Genomic DNA, 18,149 nt, shown 5'->3' on the forward strand with positions numbered 1-18,149 from the left:
TGATTTTAACAAAATAATAGTATGGCACAACTGATGAAGGGGTGACATAGAGGAGGAACAAAGCTATAACTTGGCAAAAAAACAAATGTTTACGGCTGTAACTGTACATAGTTTCTGACAGTGCACATACTTGGTAAATTTTTAACTTCTCCCTTCTTCATGGCCTCATGTTAGAGTTGAAATCAAGCTGATTGCCTGGTGACACTGTCAGCAGTTTTAAAATACTGATATGGGAAAATGGAGACTGGACACTTTATTAAGACATTTAATAAACACCTATTATAAAGCATATACTGTAGCATGTGTACGTCTTGATATGTCAAAAGTTGTTTATCAGGAGTGCTTTGTTTTTGACAGTTTGTCCACAAAAACCGTTTTCCCACCGCTAACTACACTAACACTTAACATGTCATTCAATTCTCCACCAAAACCTAGAAGAGAATTACATCTATACATGAAGAAAATATGTTTCATATATCTAAAAACACCATTGATGTACATTATGGCATGTATTGTTCTTTTAAAAAAAATATCTGAATTACATTCAACATTTCAGGCCTTGGTACAAAAACCTCAAGTTTAATTTTCCCAGAGCTAAGAAGCAGTGTGTGTGTGTGTGTGTGTGTGTGTGTGTGTGTGTGTGTGTGTGTGTGTGTGTGTGTGTATGCATGTGTGTGTATGTGCATTTTCTACTAGTATCAAAGGCCTTGTAAGTTCATTGTTTCCCTGAAGTGTTCAGAGTATGTTTTGCTCTTAATAAAAGCCATGGCTCTGTTTTCATCTTGCTCCATAAAGCTCCCTACAAACACCCTAAGGTAATAACATACATTCTTATTTTATCATTCTGAGGTAACAATATTTTTCCTGAGTATTCAATAACATGACTATAAATCATCCTTTTGAGAGGCAAAAGTAAAGAGAATGCATATTAAAAAAAAGTAAATCCTGTTGCAGACGGGCAGGTGGATCTTCATCAAGAATGTAATGTTAAGCGACAATTATTTGAGGCACTCAGAAGCATTTATCCTCCATTGAGATCTGTATGCCTCTCAGTCTGGGCTGTGCATCCAAACAGAAAATAAAAACAGGCTTACGTGCCTTTAAGCCTCTCTGAGTGAATGTTAGCAGTATGCAAACTTCTACATTGCTGTTTGATTTTTGGTTGATTGGTTGATTTGTATAGTCATTACTTCTTTTTACTTTGAGTATTAAGGTGTAAGTTGCACTGTTATTCACAGATTTTTTGAAAATATACCTGCTAGGTTTAGGATCAGCAGAAATCTGCAAGTAAACAACACGCTTTGAAGACTGTCTGCATATATGCTGTCATTGAGTGAACGCTTAATACGTTTGAACAAATGAACATAAAATCTTCGATTCATTTCCCCACTCTTTCTTTACATCAAAACTATTTTAGAGGGCGGCTTCATGTATACTATGTAATCATTTGATAAGCAGCTTGTTATGTATAAACTGGACAAAAATAAAAAGTTGTTCAGTAATGAAAAAGGTTGAGAACAAGAAGCAGGACCCGAGGATAGAATACGATAAAGACCATGACAAGAAGAGGTTAAGGAAACTGAAAAGACAAGTCAAGTTTGGGGGGAAAGCGAGTGCTGAGCAGGAAAACATTCATTTCTCGAGGCCAGGTGACAGACCGAGCCTTAGAGTTAGAGACTTAGAGAGCTGTGTAAAGAAGCAGTGATTGTGCTGAAGTACTATGGCAACCTCACCATTTCAGTTATTGCTCTCCTTACTTTTTGGTCGGTAATGATTTTTGTGGTAGAACGTATTGCAGTCAAAGGCCTTTTGCATACATAATGGCCACAAATAATTACACCAATTTCTAAAGCAGCAACATTGCAGTGCTGCTGCCGCAGTAGCAGAGAGGAAATAAATAGGATCCTGAGAGAAACAGACACTCACATGTTTAGACTGTCTTAACGCTAGTTATGTTTAGAATGCCTTACCTTAACCCCTAAAACTTACCATAACCTTACGGAGCAAAATGCCCCTGTGAATCTTTGGAAAAACATTAATAATGAAAATGTTAAAGATGCACAAGAAATCCCAGTCTTGTGCCCTCTTGTGTCTGTTAGTGAAACTAAACCTTTCATTGACAAATCCAACTTTATTCCCCCCAAGTCTGTCATGATTGAGAACCCTGGTTGGTTTCAAAGAGCGCAAGAATCCTCTCATGTCCAACCAGTGTTGTCAGCGCCCTGCAGTGGGGTCCTCAGATCGTGTGTGCGATGCGGGTATCTTCATAGACATTCTCTGTTGCTGAGGAAAGTTGTGCTCCCCTGACACGCTCTCTCCTGCTAGGCTTGATGGTGGGCTGTAGTCCCCTGCCCCGCCATAAGGGGGTGACATCATGGGCTTTCCTGGTTTGTAGGCCTGTGGGTCAGAGGCCGAACCGCTCATGTCGTAGCCATTACCGTGCCCTTTGCCATGACTGTTTCCATGGCCATTGCCATACTTTCTGTAGCGTGATCCCTCCACCTCTCCAGCCTCCTGTCCTTCCTCTGCCATCTCAAAGGCCTTACGTTTCAGTGGCACCCCTCCATCGGAGCTCCCTCCAAGGCTGTGAGATGGGTAGCTGTAACTGCCCCCCACCATTGTGGGTCTAGGGGCCAGAGGAGTGGGGGCACTAATCCCAGGGGGAAGGTAGGAGGCACTGGGGTGGCTGTATCCAGACGACAGGCTGGTTTGGGGATAGCAGCCTGGAGGGTAGTTGTAGACTGGAGTGCTGGCGCTGTAGCTGGGCACAAGAGTAGGTGCAGCCTGCAAAGAGTGTAGGGGGGCAGGCGGAAGTGCTGCGCTGGACTGAGGGCAGTATCCTGAGGACAGGTAGGTGCTGTTGTAGGCAGGAGGATATTCCTGAGATGATGGGGTACTGCAGGAGCCAGCGCCACTGTAGCCTGGCTCGGAGGCCAAGTTACTGCTCACTACTGTCACACTTCCTGTGGCTGGGATGCCCACTGATGCAGAGCCGACCTTTGTGCCAGTTAATGCTTCTAGTCCAGGGTAACACTCCATGCCCTGACCCAGAGCCCATGGCTCAGATTCAGTTTTTAGGAAAGTTCCAGGCTCTGAGTATGCCCCTGTAGGAGGGCGTTCATAGGACAGCTCCAAGCCTGAGTACTTCTCAGCATAGCGTTTCAGCAGAGAAGAAGCAGTAAGGGCAGAGATGTCATCACTTGCCCAAGGATAACCTGCAGGGGCATAGCTGCGGCGAGCAGCTGTAGCATAGGGGTCGTGTTTGTGGGCAGACGGTGGTGAGGTGGTAGAGGTGACATCTAGGTGCTGCTCAGGCCACTGAGATAAGGGGGCGGCGTGCTCCGGGGACCAGTGCATCTTCAACAAACCTGACAGAAACGAGAAGCTGAGTTAGTCCAGACAATTGCGAAATTACGTATCAGATGTTTCAAATTAGCAGTGCAGTAATTTGTGTAGCCCAGTTATTTTAGGTGTTTTACCTCCCCTGTCTTCAAAAACTCACAAGCAAGCTATGAGTCCAGCCTCATGAATATCTGCCCTCATAATCACATCAGCTCGCTGACCCTTTTCCAGAATCATGTCAATGCTTAGCCTGTGCTCTTCTACACAGTTTCATCCAGGCAGGGGACAACTGTTCTAATCTTTATGTGAAGCCGAGAAACATAGCCCCCAGCCTGGTCTCCACGGCGATAAGCCTCTATCAGCCTGTGAGCTGCCCGCTGCCTTTGCCTCTCTCACATTAGGGCCATTGTTGTCTCAGTGACTCTCTTAGTCCACAGAGCCACCCCCACCGAGCGTGTGATCTAATTCGGCCCAAACCTCAGGGGTCTGCTGAACAGGGGGAATAGGAGGTGGTGGTGGTGGTGGTGGGGGGGTGTCAGAGTAGCTTTTCATCATACAACACATAGAGACCGGACTAGTGTATCTGAAAACACTTTTACAAATACACAGATTGATTGAGCAGTCAAAAAAGTCAGATTTTCATGTGCCATGTGTGATTATGCATGCACATTTACACAAACAGAGTAATCCACTGGTTTAGTGGTCGGGGGCTTTGATTGGCTTTTGCAGGCCTTGTCTTTTTGAACTGGCATTAGGCTGACATTCCAGGCATTGCAGAGTATTATTAAACTGTCCTGACCCCAGGCCTGAGGCTTCTCTACAACAGCACTGGACAGAGGAAGAAGTTAGTGCCTCATATGTTATCAATAAAGTGGTAACAAAATCATGGTACATTCTCTAGTAATGCAGACAGGCATAAATATCTTTCCTTTGTGACTTTTTTCTGTCCTTTTGCAGTCTCTGCAATTTTTAACACTTTCTTCTCAGTTTTGCAGAATTAAAACGACTTCTGAATAAATGAGGTCTATTCATTCATTCTTTCTTTTTGAAAATAATCCTTACACTTCAAGGAATGTTTTTTCTTCATTTTGTCAGAAAACAGCATGTTGCAATCAAACATATTATGATAGTTTCATGACTTCAGCTTTGATTTAGGATAGGGTTGCGACTAACGTTTAATTTCATCTTTGAGTAATTTGCCAGTAATTCTTTTGACCTACTGATAAATTGTTGTTTTGATAAAATGAGGAAAAATGCCCAGTAAAACCGACCAGAGCTGTCTGAAAACCAAAAGAAATTTACATTCTACAGTGATATTTAAAACAGAAGAAAACAGCAAATTCTCACATTGGAGAAGCTGGAATCAAAAACTAATTAGTATTTTTGCTTGAAGAAAATGATAATAGTCAAAATAATTGCTCATTAATTGTCTGTCCATCGCGTAATCGACTATATAGTTTCAGCTTCATTCAAGCCCCTGCTCATCCAGATGTTTTAGGAATTGGGCCATGCCTGTTTTCAAAAGCTGCATTAGGAAAAAAAACAGGGAATAATAGCAGCAGTGGTAGGTGTTTCTATACATACTTACTCGCTCACACGTCTGGTCTGAAACGGTCTACATGTGGATTATGTCAGGTTGTGTCACATGTCCACTAGGACCACCAGATGGGCCTCAAATGGGCCACATGTTGATCCCTAAATTAAATGAGCCTTCAACCCAATAATCCCACTCATCCAATCCAGGGATCGCAGCGCTCTTGACCAGCCCAAGCTCCACCCTGGATCAGAGAAATCCCTATCCCTCTGGGAATTCTGACTCGTCAAGGTGCACATCCCGGGCACAAAAACATGATTGGCATATTACCACCAACACACAGTCATACCTGTGTAAATACCGTGCCACAAATAAATGCTCAACAGAAAGATCTAAGAGAGATACTTATGTAGTTAAGAATCAAAAAACTGTATATCTTGATCCAGGAAAATACTTAACCCTGACCAGAGGGTGTTGAATCATTGTATTTCACAGTAATCTACAGATCAAGGCTGGATTACTTGATGGGTCTTCTGGGCACAGGGTTAGGGAGCCCTTAAGTCCCCTAACCCTGAACCACAGTGCCTACTGTGAAGCCTGTTATTAACATTTCTCATTACAGACCCTGAAGGTTCAGTCATTTTTAGACAATATCAGAGCCCAAAGTCCTTCTGAAAAACCTGAAGAAATATACTAAATGTTTACATGAAAGACACCATTATAACATCTCATGAGGAAGTATTTATCTCCTTGTATTTTCTGTCGATGTTAAGGTTTTTTCCTCTGTATGATCATCACTTCCTGAGCGTGGGATTCTTTCTCCTCCTGATTTAGGTTTTATAATGATAGTGTAATATGTTGAACAGATTGTAAAGCTCTTTGAGGCAAAATTGTGATTTTGATCTATATGGGTAAAATTAACTTGACTGAATATTTCCTCTCAATGAACATATACCACACACTAGAATTCAACTGAGGAAACAGCAAAAAACCTGTGTCTTTATAAACTCTACATGTCACCTCCCTAGTTCTAGGCTGAAGAGAAAGGTGTCAACTTTTTACATAAAAAGTTTCAACGTTTAGCTTTGGGTATTCTGGCAACAAGATAAGCATCATCTTCTCTGCCACCCTAATGTATGAGAGTATCACTCAAATCCCTACCATACACTTAAATACTTTGAAAATGCTTTCACAGTACCAAAGTCCAACACCTTCTTACATCTAAAGACCATTTGTCATAGGTCAGAGTGTTGTTAGTCACAGACTATAAGATTATGCACGGCCACTATTTGCACGATTGCTAGCTTGAAGTGGGAAAAAAGTGGACAGAAATTGCTGCAGCCCTTGAAATCCCCAGTCAGTATGGTTTATGCCATAGCTACCTATCTTAACACTGTTCTCAGTGGGGCGTTTTGCAAGCTAACGTTAGTGACTGGACTGTTTGCTTAAACATTCTGCTTGTTTTAACCAACGAACTAACTGTATGTTTCAGCTGAAGATTGCTCGATTTAATCATATATGTATGACTACACCAAATATAAATTTTCATTCATGATTTTACATGAAAACAGACCCCTCCATGTTTTGTGTCTTCCCAGTTTGCTATTTCCTGTTTGATGCTGGAGGAAGTTGTTGACAATGTTCATGTCATTGAACATTGGAAACTTCTCTGTTTCCATGAGCTTGGACCAAAAACCAATTATCCCAATTCAAGTTAGTGGAGCATTAAACAGGAAGTCAGTCACTCAGCTGATTGAAGTTGGCCACGTGGCTGCATTCGGCTATGTTTTGCGGCCGTAAGTCTCTAGTGTGCTTGCTCTATGAACCCCACTATGCTGAAATATCTGGGTACTTTCATTCCATGGTAACTGAGCATTTTTGGCTTCATCTGCCACTGAGCAACTTTCATGGTAATGATTGGGGTTCAATGCTGTACCCAGGTATACATCCATGCTAAAACTTGTGAGATTATTTAACATGTTTGATTTTATTGGAACGTCAGGATGATAAAAAGACTGACTTGAGACAGTTCAGACTGAGTTTTATCACCACCTAACACCAAACGATTGAGATCACAGAAGCATGCCAAAACTCTAGCAAAATTATGATGATTTTATTCCGACATTGAAAATTTGTCTCTAACAATAAAACTGTTTCAGATTTTTTTTTGGTGTAAATCTGGTATGAAGTGTGCTCATGAAGTTTAAGTTGAAGAAACCATTTGTTAAGTGCTGTTTACCCAACAGCAGAACATTTGACAAATCGGAGGTAGATTTAAAACAATTATAATCAACATAATGTCAATACATTAAACCATCAGAAATCTTAATTCTGGTTAGGAGCATGTCAGATTCTCTGTGCAGACAGTTCAAAACATTTTGTAAGTGTTTTAGCTGACAGTGTAAACAGGATAAATAGACAAAACCAAAGCCTCAACTGTCGTCAATACTTACTACATGTTTTATATCCACAGTTTGTAATTTCTTCTGTTTCTCAATCTAAATAATGACAAAAGACAGACTTTGATGACGTTGTGAAGTAACGTGCGGTAATATATTGTCGATACAAATCTATCTGACGTGAATAAGGTAGAAATTATGTTTACAGACGAGGATAAGTATGAAAGGTATATTCACGTTACCTTTAGTTAGGTAATGTCCGATCATTTAAATGAAATAGCTGGTTAGTCAGTCACATTAAATTTCCAACAAATAGCATTTGCTGAGTCAACTACACAGCTGCTGTAGCTAACATTATGTGGTGAATTCAGTCATGGGGTAGTGTTGACCTGTGGTGGGTGGTCGCAACAATTATTGTATTATCAAATGACTCTCTGTATTTAAAGAAGGTTTTATCTGCCGATCCCAATGAGAATCTGTCCGCAGCTCTTTGCAGACTTTAGCCAAATTCTTAATACATTATATTAATTTGATTAAAACTGCTTTAATGAATACAAACATCTTTCAGACTTACAGAGCATTCATCCGCGATGTAAAGTCCATCAGTGTGTGAAGAAACAAAAACTTTGTGCTAAAAAACATGGCAGCATTTACCACTTGTTTGAATCCTAGCATCATGCAAATGGACAGACACACATACTGGGTCATCAGATTAATACTCACTGGTCATGCTGATTGCAGGCATGAGCCATTCGTTTGCCGCTTTGCCTTCAATCTACTCCTCTCACCCAGTCTTCACCCAAAGGTCCATAATCTACCCAAGACATATTAGAGCGCAGTAATCTAATGTGTCTGGAATCCTCATCGGAACACAGCGGAGTAATGTAAAAAACTGAGGATCACTCTGAGGTTAGACTGTAGAAGAGTTAACTGGAGGGTCTGGATGAGTTAAGGACCAGACTGAGGAAACCAGACTAATGAAGGATTAGAGCACACAAGGCTTATGGGAGTGTCGGTGCTGTGTGACAATCTGACAGTCATGGACCAGAATTAAAGAAACATCACCACTGCTGAGCTTACTCCTTATGTTGCCAGTTAGCTTGTAACTTAGAAGAAGACTTTATTCAGTGTATAATTATTGTGCAATAAGGCAAAAGGATGATGCTAATGTAAACATAAATAGACATTAATTACGCAGTTACAAATATATGGCTACAAAATAAGACTGTTTATTTATTTATTTATTTATTTTTTTCTTTTTTTTGATGCACTGTTAATCTTGCAGTCAAGTATTTTATACCCATAATGCGTGGTTGTGACCGTCACCCACCCTCCCTGGAGACTAGCCTAACAGCCTTTATTGGAAAAACTTCCTGATATGAGCCAGAGAGGGCCGTGATACACCAAAGTGTGTCAAGGGTAAAGTAAGGAAACAAGCAAGGGGGAGGGGGCAGGTGCTTAAGTCCTGAGTTATATAGTGACAGTGCATGCAGAGAAGAAGGAGGAAAAACAAACAAACAAATAAACAAACAAACAAAACAAACACAGGCAGTGTAGCTGATGTATTGTGGCCTTGAGGTGGTTGTGCTCCATGCAGATTATCAAAAATAAACATATACATGTCTACTATACTGTACTGAAAAACAAAAACAAAAGAGAAGTCTATACTGAACACCAAAAATGTGAGAGTCTTGGTGGAGGGGGAAAGCCCGATTGTAGAGAAGAGTTGCCAGCGCGGTGTGGTAGGTTTGAGAAGCAAGTGGGCCCCTTTGGAGTGATCCCATCGGTTCTTTGCGATGCGTCACGGAGCTGAAGTATCGAACGTGCATGCGTGTATTTGAACCCTCCCAATGTGTTTATGAAAACCATCACCAGGGACCAGGGCCAGCCCTGCGGGGGAAGGGGGGCGGTATGGCACCCCAAGACCACAGGAGCGCCCAGACCCCAAGACCAGGGAGCCGCAGAGGCCGCAGGACACCACGCAGGCCCAAGGACCCGGGGCAGCAATGGCCGGCACCCCCAGAGAGCCAGAGACACACCCCAGACAGGCGGGGCAGGAGGGCCCGCCCACCCACACCCAACGCGGACCGCCCCCCGGCAGGAACCCACAGAGCCCCCAGGGCGCCACCCGGCCCACCCGCCACAGGGCCACGGGAACCCCCAAACACCGGGAACCCAGCAACACCACCATGATGTAAATGGGCTCCCTGGGTCCAACCCCCAGCCCAGGAGGGCCGGGCCCCACGAGCCACGCCATGCGTATCTACAGTGTGTGTAAACCCACCACCCCCCCTCTTACTATGACTCTCCGATCCCTGACAGAGAAACATTAACAAATTAATTAACAAATAAGACTGTTTAAAGCTGTGCTGACTTATGCATTAATGCCGGTGATCAGTTCAGTGTCAAACCTATTTCATTTTGAAAGATATTTTTTTTTATTTATTGGCAGATGTTTCTCTGAATAAAAGTACATAAAAATGTACATAGTAGATCTACTATGTAATGTGATTAATTATTACAGTTCCGTTCTGTAAAAATGAATGAGATGTCTCACAATTAGACACTATGGTTTGTTACTGTAACTCTACATACAACCTTGCTCTGTTTCAGCTGACCAACATTTTGTGTCGAGCATTTATTGAACATGCTCATGTTTTCAGTAAACAGTGAACTGCACATATGAATTTGCAACTAATGAATGTAAACATGGGCATTGTTCACGTCATGACCGTTACCAACACTCACACACTGTGTTTTATGGCATCAGAGGATTTAAGGCATCCAGCATGCCGCTGCTGTGTCAAAGACAGTTTCCCCCTACCTAAATCTAAACCAAAAATTTTCCTTTACATAACATACAAAACCACAGAGGGTGGCACTGATGCATTTTAACAGGAGGGAAACACTGCTCAGCTGTGGAACAGACTTTGACACAACACCTGCATGGCTAGTACAACTGGCAATTCAGGCAACGCAGCTTCTGGGTCTGGTGAAGCCGGTTCATAAGAATATTTGAGGGAGTTTTATGAACAAATCAGTACAGATTCCAAGTGAAAAATCTCACATTTTTATGCAAATTGTGCCTGCTGGGTCTGAAAAAACAATGACAATTCATTGCAAATTATGAACTATTCAAATTATGAACTATGAATGTGAACTAATTCATTTTAAACTGTGTGAACTGAACTTTGAGTTACCTCTTGAGAAGTGTAAACCTGCACAACACTGCTGATATAGCACACTCAGTTATATTAAAGTTATAGTCCCTTATAGCATTTTACTCTGTGTATACAGTAAAGATAGTCTTAGATTTTTTTAACCCTTCTTTATAAGATGAAATGTGAATTCTTGCGACAGATTAAAACCTCTTACTGTTCACAAGTGCTGTAGCATCAGACATCTGTGTCCAAGTGAGGATATTAGAGAACAGGGTTTGGGTATTAGGTGGGATGAGTGAGGAAGCCCCTAACCCCTAATCTAGCACCTCATGTTGGCTTGAAGCTTGGAAACACCCCATCATTCATGGCAATGCTTGGCTTACCAAGAGGCAAAGATGAGTACTAAGCCGGCTTGGTATTATGACAGCTTTTCTTAATCAACGTGATTATCATACTGTCGACCAGCACCAGTGGTGTCTCTTTGTCTTGCAGCAGTGTGGCTATCAGACACATCAGAGGGGAAGGGGAGTCTCACAGGGATGAGAAAACCAGTGAAACAGGAAAAAGAACTTAAGTTATATCTTTCAGACCATTTGGTTAATATAGAAAAAAATTTATTGGGCTGTCACTACAATGTTCTTATGTGTGCCAAGGTCATTTGTAATACTGTGTAGGCTCTAACTTTCTATTGCTGTACAGAGCTATTAAAACGATCACTTCTACTGTTTGGTGATCTACAGACACACTACAGTCAAACGCCACTGTAATATAGCAATATAGTGTGCAGTTACTCAATAGCCCCTTTTACACCACCTCTTCAAGGTGGTAATTCCGCCTCACCGTTCTGTTCAAAAGGTACAGTTGCGGAATGGGGGGACAGAGTTGTCTCACATGTAAGCTGGCATCGGAGGTAGCAACAGTGCTGAAATGATGTTCGTATAAAAAGCTGGCTGGATCGGACCATGGGCAGTACGGGTGTGACATTTTGGCGTTGTGCTATGTATGTGACCCACCATGGGAGATTTAAAAAGTAGCTGATAGCAGTTAGCAGCTAACTCAAAGAAGATGAAGACGGAAAATGTCTGCAAAATGGGAAAACAATTAGATTTGAGTGCTCCTTACCCTCCAAGCAGAGGATGAAATCAGCCGCCATATAACAAACATGGTAAATGATTGTTGTTGCCATGTTGATGCCATTTTCATGGTTTAAAGTGCTGCCGACATGTGTGTTATATGTCACACTACAGGCCAACGCAGCTGTGTTACGTTATGCCCATAACGCCCCTTATGTTTCCATGATGCCGGCATGCTGTCTAAAATCACAGACAGTAGCAGCATGATACATTATTTTGATTCTGTATAAAAATGCAAAGGCAGCATAAAGAAGGGACTTTGTAAAAGAACTATAGCATGAACTCTGTGTAAAAAGGACTAATTTTTCTAGAGTAACATATTAGCACAGAGAAAGAGCAATAAAAACCTCCATAGACACATCCTAACATCCTTTTTTTTTTTTTTTTTTTTTGCCACCTACTTGCAGAGAACAATAAGTCTCTCCAGTGGTGGAATTAACATATTATTATGCCTACTCTTATTGTGTTGGCCCACTGGCAGATGCAGACATAAGTAAAAGTCCTTCAAAATTTACACAATAAATGGGCAAAAAAGGAAAACTACTTTAACTTAGATTACATGTAAAAAGTGCCATATTTTTTTTTTTATGTAACATTTTTTAACAAAACTGTAAAATCGATCCTATGTTAACAGGCTTGGCTGATGCTCTTATTGAGACAAACCTGACAATAGACAACCTATTTCGGCTGCTTAAAGTCACATTATTAAAGTCTAAATCTTACTGGCCTGTTATATCAGCAGAAATGTTCATTTCCGGCTGAATGTGATTCAATCTTTTATCTGCAGATACCCATGACATACAGATATTATATTACATCCCTGCCTGCAGTGTAATTCATGCCTACACTGTTAATCTCTGTGTTCAGTATGTTTTAAACATCTTGAAACATTTGTTAAAAATATGGTTACACTGCTTATGTAATGCTTGACATTACAGTTGTGATTTTGACAGCAACAATGTATCTAGAGAGCATGGTGTATTCTGCCTTTTCTTGCCTGCTGTTTATTTTATGACACAGTTGTAATAAATTAACATTTGTATTTATGCAGACAACTCAGACACCTAACCTCTAACTAAGGTGAGGTGACACTTAAAAAATCGGTGTCTGTTCAAAACCCAAAAGTTACTAACTAAAAAGAAGAAACTGAATGATAATCTAAGCAGCCCCCTCCCTTGCTTACCAGCTGCCTGCAACAGCTCAGATGAGTGCTTGAGTAACAATTTGAGGGTGTTGCTGTAGGCTACTATTTATTGTTATGCAGTTATTCTAAATCCAAATGCAGTTATGATTGCATACTTTCACATCCATTTCTTCACATACACCAGTAACAGCTGTGAAGAGATCATTTAAGCTTCAAAATGGCTTCCCTCCATGAAAAATAATAATTTTGTGTAGCATTATTGAGAAGAGCGAGATTACATCAGAAGAGGAGATGGCCTGTCAGAGCGCTGAACGTGTTGAGGCAAGAGGGGTTCAAGAAAAACGAAGTTGAGGGAAAAATACTAACATTACAAGCAGACCAATCCCACAGACACTAAAGTGAACACTGAAGTTATATACATGTGGTTAGAAGCGAGTGTAAGCTGCACCAAATTCCCCTGGGAAACACGCTGTCCCCTCCATTGTGGCAGCCATGACACTCACACTCAAATCTGCCTTTAGTTTGCATGTACTTAATCGTCCCAACACAAGCATGAAAGTCTCCTTTAACCTACCCAGAGAAGGAAGTGAGGTAAAGTAACAGCACCGTGGTAAACTCCTCCTCCTCTCTCCTCTTCAAGATCTGTGCACGAATGCTACATGGCCTCGGGGTTCACCAAAATGTAAAATATTCAGTGTATGTGTGTATATGTATGCAGGGAGTAGGGTCTTTGTAAACTGGAGACTGATCCATCCAATTAAGAGATGGACTGACTCGATCAGCTCTCCAAATGGCTGTCAACAACTTCCACTAAAACCAGTTTCAGTGCTCTAATCATTACTTATAAATGAGAGTTATCTTCAGGGATATGGGGATATATAGGGACCAATTCACCAAATCTCTTTCAAGGAGGCACAGTTATGCAAGTCATGCTTGCTCTCTGTGCGTCAGTGGCGGCTCGCTCGACTCGTGGTCCACTGCGTGGTCAGTATGAGTAATTAGGGGTTAATTAGATGAAAGTAGGTGTGGGGGAAGGGTCAGACTGGAATGGGGATTTGGGGGTTGTGAGGCATCAGAGGGCGTCTTGCTAGTCCGGCTGGTTGGCTAGATGTGGAGTGGAAACAAAAATCACCCCTCTGGAGCTGAAAGGTCCTCTGTTAGGGCTCTTTACTTCACTCACAATAAACAAAGACTTACATTTCCTGAGGATGGACAGACACTCTGAAACTACACACACCAAGACGCACACGCAGGCTCAGGCAAACTGCTAGATTGTGCTTTTGGTGCTGTGTTTAGCCTCAGCTGGCCAACAGGCAGAAGAGCTCCTCGGTCATCTATCGGATGAGTCAGGCGGCTGGAATTCCAGGAATCCAACCTGAGATCTATTTACAAAGCACATATCCTCTCCATACGCTCTACATGCACTGTCCACTCTCAGGCTGAAGCAAGGGAGGGAGAGAACATGCTTACTTACAGTGCTGATAAATGACCCTATCAGCTGTTTGCATTAGAGTTAATTCACACCACTGCGTGTAAGATCAATACAGAGCACATTAGAGGAGAAATTAAGTATGAATATACGTGAGGTAGTGGTCAATGCACTACAGACACACACCGCATATATCTCTGTCCTCCTTGCTTACATGAGGGTTAGATTGTTATGTAAGAATGACCATAGTCTGAAATGCAGCCAGTGTGCAGGAGGATCTGCTGAGGAGAAAACCCTCCTCTCTCCCTCCTCTCTCCCCTTCCCCCTTTTCTCCAGGCCTACACAGTCCACCAGGCCACACTGCTGTCAGCCAATCAACTACTGTACCATATCTGACTCAAGTTTTACACATCTCTAACCTACAAGTCATGTCTGTCTACAAATCACATGACAGTTTAAGCCAGACTGTGGCTTTTCCAACTTTAACAGACACACCGATCAGGCAGATTTATCTCAAAGCACCACAGAGAAACTAGTTTAATTTCTTTTTCTCTATTTTATTAATTTCTTTCCTTTCCTTTCACTCTGTTTTTGCCTCCTAGTCTTCCTTTTCTTGAGCCTCCCTCCTTCTTTCCGTGCTGTAGTAAAGACAGGACCGTGTGTCCGAGCCTGTGTGGTCAGTTTCCCCCTCCCCCACCGCTTTAGCTCACACACACACACACACACACACACACACACACACACACACACATACAAACATGTGGCAGAGGCTGGCCTGGCCCCTCTTTGCTTATTGTGTCCACTCATATATCAGGCTGCAGCTGACCAGTCCCTCCTCACGTCGCCTCCATCTGCCCTTCACTTTGCTCTATCTCTGTCATTTTACCACCAGTAGCACAGGTCCTTTACTATGATGCGTAATGAGAATCTAAGGTGTGCTACAATTTACTTAACAAGCTTTCATGATGGAGCACTACTGTGTGTGTGTGAATGGAGGCGGAGGGTGATGTTTATTTTCCCCTCTATACAGGCCTAATGAGAAGCTGGTGACACAGGGTTACTAACGATCTGGCTTTCATTCACATAATGACTTCACCCTGGTAACTGGCAGCTAAAAAGGGCTAAAACTACTAATAATCACTGATTATCAGTATGGACAGAGCCCATAATGAGGTGTGGGTGATTGGATGTTTGCTTGTTTGAGTGTGTTTGTGTGCAGATGGACAAGAAATGTGACAATTTTAGTTGTGTTTGTAAAAGAGGGGGGAAATGCCATGATAGGATTGAGTGTAATGGAAGTTTCTGTGGGAAGAAATCTATCATGATGCTGTGAGTCTTTTTAAAAGAGGAATTTGACAGACATATGTTACTAAAAACTTCTGTCCGCTTTGAAAACTCCCTTCCTCTCCCTCCAAGATTTCTGTTATTTTTTATCTCCGTTCATCTGTGTAGCTCTTTAGAATATATATAAAAAAGCTTGCAGTAAATCCCTGTTGCATTATTCCAATCAGGTTAGCGTTGTAATCCTGTTAAAGCTTGGCCTAATCAATAGCCCAGTCAATCAATATAAGCATATTCATCAGCCTGGATAGCAACCTCTCGTGATTAGCACATGTGCAAGCAAGGCCTGTGCTGTGATGTGTCACAGAGATTTAGGTGATTTAATCAGCTTTTACATACTAATGTTGCACACACAGAGAATATATCAGTCCACTCTGATAACACTGGAAACAAAATATGATGCTACGATGTGTTTTTATGAATATTTCAACATAAAACACCATCCTAGTTTGGTATTCACACTTTGACATTGAAACATGTTATTTTCCACCTTAAATAAACATACATGAAGGTTGTCCCCAGAATCTCAAGGTGTGATGGTGCTATCATCTAAAAAAACATGTATAACAAACATTTTAACATTCTCAAAGAGCAGCTCTGAATACAACCAAGTGCTCCACTCCTCTATCTTCATGCTCCTTGTTAAAAGAAGACAGACAGTGTTGCTTTAGCTGCTCTCTGTTTAAACAAATTACTATACTTTATTCTCATGGAGGGGCTGAAAAAACAGCGACTGAATACTTTCTGTGAAATTCCTTAATGCGAGACTCAGCTGTTAAAGCCATTAGAATATCTGCCTTCTTGACTTCTCAGAGACCCCCCCAGCCCCTCGCTTCCCTCTGCTGAGCCACAGGAGATGGACAAAAGAGGAGCCGAAAGAAGAAGCTGTACAGAAAAACAGACTCAGACCAATCGCATCACATCTTTCACGTACAACATGCCAAACAGAGCCATCATTGGACGTGACCTTACAGCTCATCAATCCAAGCACAGGCTGTAAACAAAATAATACAAAGCAGTGCAGACTTACTGTATGGGGTGACAGGACTGAGCATTCTGCAGCCTTGGCCCCAGGTGAAGAGGAGAGGACCGGGTCCACTTGGTGCTATTGAGGGCCCAGCTGCATGCTGCGGGGCCTCCCCGGGCTACTGCTTCTCCTGCGGCTGTTGGCTCGGCTAGTGACTGGCCTCCCGGACCCCTCCATGGTTCATTTCACAGTTCAACACCGCTTTGACACGCTGCCACCTGAAGAGCACACACATGCCAACGTCAGAGCCGTAAGACACAGTGAAGGAGACGAGGGTGTTTGTTTTGCAGCCACTCAAAGTAAGATTGCAGGGAACTTTTGAGAAATTAATAAATTTGTAAAACGCCAATAATCAAACATACTTGTTTGCATTGGGTACATGTTAAATTCACTTCCTTTTAAAAAGACAGTTGTAAAAATAACTAAATATCTGGAGAAAGCAACTGATACTAACTCATAATGAGTTTCTCATGTGCTCACTTTTGCTTTCCTCTGTTTTTTCAGTCTGTTTATGTGCATGCACGTGTGAGCGACCGATCAAGAGTTTGAACGCTAAATTCCCTGACAGAGGAGGCTTTTACCCTCAGACCACGAAACCGCACGGCCAGCGGAGACAGGTTTCTAATCCTTTGAACACAACCACAACAGCAAAAGGAACTTTGTACTCTGCAGAGCAAGGAAGCTATCATGTCCAACATGGATTATATGAATGAGGGAGGAAAAAGAGCAGGAGAGTGCACAGATGTGTAACCTGGTTTGACATTTAGAGGACAAACTAGTGAGAATGTCATACAAATGTATGAAGACAGTAAAGCAGGCACAGTGGAGTCAGCTGCACATATAAGAGGGCATATCACACGTGAAGAGAGAACAGAGAGCATTGGAAACGACAGGAATGTGCAAGAACCAGCAGAAACATTGTCATTACTGCTGAAATGAGATAAAAGCTAAATCTTTTCCAACAAGTGAGTAAGTGGTTACTGACCTGATCATGCCTGGATTTGCTCAATGAGTGGCTCAGTTTAGAAAGTAATCCACTATTCCACAAAGTACAACAGGGGAGCCGACGTGAATGTGTATGTATGTGTTTGTGTGTGTGTGAGGCTGGTACTCTCTTGTGGGACCCTATCCTTCTCTCCTACACTCCCTCGCTCGCCCTCTAGCTCCCTTCTCCCTCCCCCCTCTTGCTTTCCCTCGCCCAGTGACAACAGAGCAGCACATACATCCCCTCCCCCAACCACGCCACCCCTCCCCCTCCTCCTCCTTCTCCCTCTCTTTTGTTAAAACTATTTCAGCAGGAAGGGAGAGAGAGGGAAAAAGTGACCAATCATGCAGTGTCAGAGAAGAGCCTGTTTCCCCCTGCTGCGTGTGTATGTGTGTTTGTGCACAAATTTTCTGTGTGTGCAGTCGAGGGTGATCTTATCTGCGAGTGTGTATGCACCGCATGTTTGTTTTTTAATTGTAGACCTTTGGTGTGATGAATGAGCATGTGGGACACACGCTGCTGAAAAATACTGAATTTTCTCCTTCGCTGATCACATGAGAAGTTCAGTTATTGTCAATGACTTCTATTGATCTGTTACATTGATCTTAGTGGTGTTGGGAGGGTGGAGTTGAAACAACCATGTCAATATTACCT

The 18,149-nt window shown here is 42.2% G+C and overlaps 1 protein-coding gene across 1 annotated transcript; it reads right to left on the reverse strand.

Annotated features, from left to right (window-relative positions):
• Window positions 1–604: 604 nt before the first annotated feature.
• On the reverse strand, window positions 605–17,667 carry si:dkey-195m11.8 (fidgetin). The gene is made up of 3 exons (XM_050037195.1): window positions 17,496–17,667; window positions 16,514–16,728; window positions 605–3,368 (listed from the first exon to the last, which is right to left on the reverse strand). Exons 2-3 carry the CDS (start codon window positions 16,536–16,538, stop codon window positions 2,215–2,217), a joined length of 1,179 nt encoding a protein of 392 aa, XP_049893152.1. The 5' UTR covers window positions 16,539–16,728; window positions 17,496–17,667; the 3' UTR covers window positions 605–2,214.
• Window positions 17,668–18,149: the final 482 nt, after the last annotated feature.

This window comes from Epinephelus moara, chromosome 24 (genome assembly GCF_006386435.1).
Source record: "Epinephelus moara isolate mb chromosome 24, YSFRI_EMoa_1.0, whole genome shotgun sequence".
Lineage (NCBI taxonomy): Eukaryota > Metazoa > Chordata > Actinopteri > Perciformes > Serranidae > Epinephelus > Epinephelus moara.

Coding starts and splice junctions, on each gene's coding strand:
- si:dkey-195m11.8 (XM_050037195.1), bottom strand. CDS start 16,538: ATGCTCAGTCCTGTCACCCCATACA. Junction 3,369..16,513: donor CAGTCCTGTCACCCCATACA/GTAAGTCTGCAC, acceptor CGTTTCTGTCAG/GTTTGTTGAAGATGCACTGG.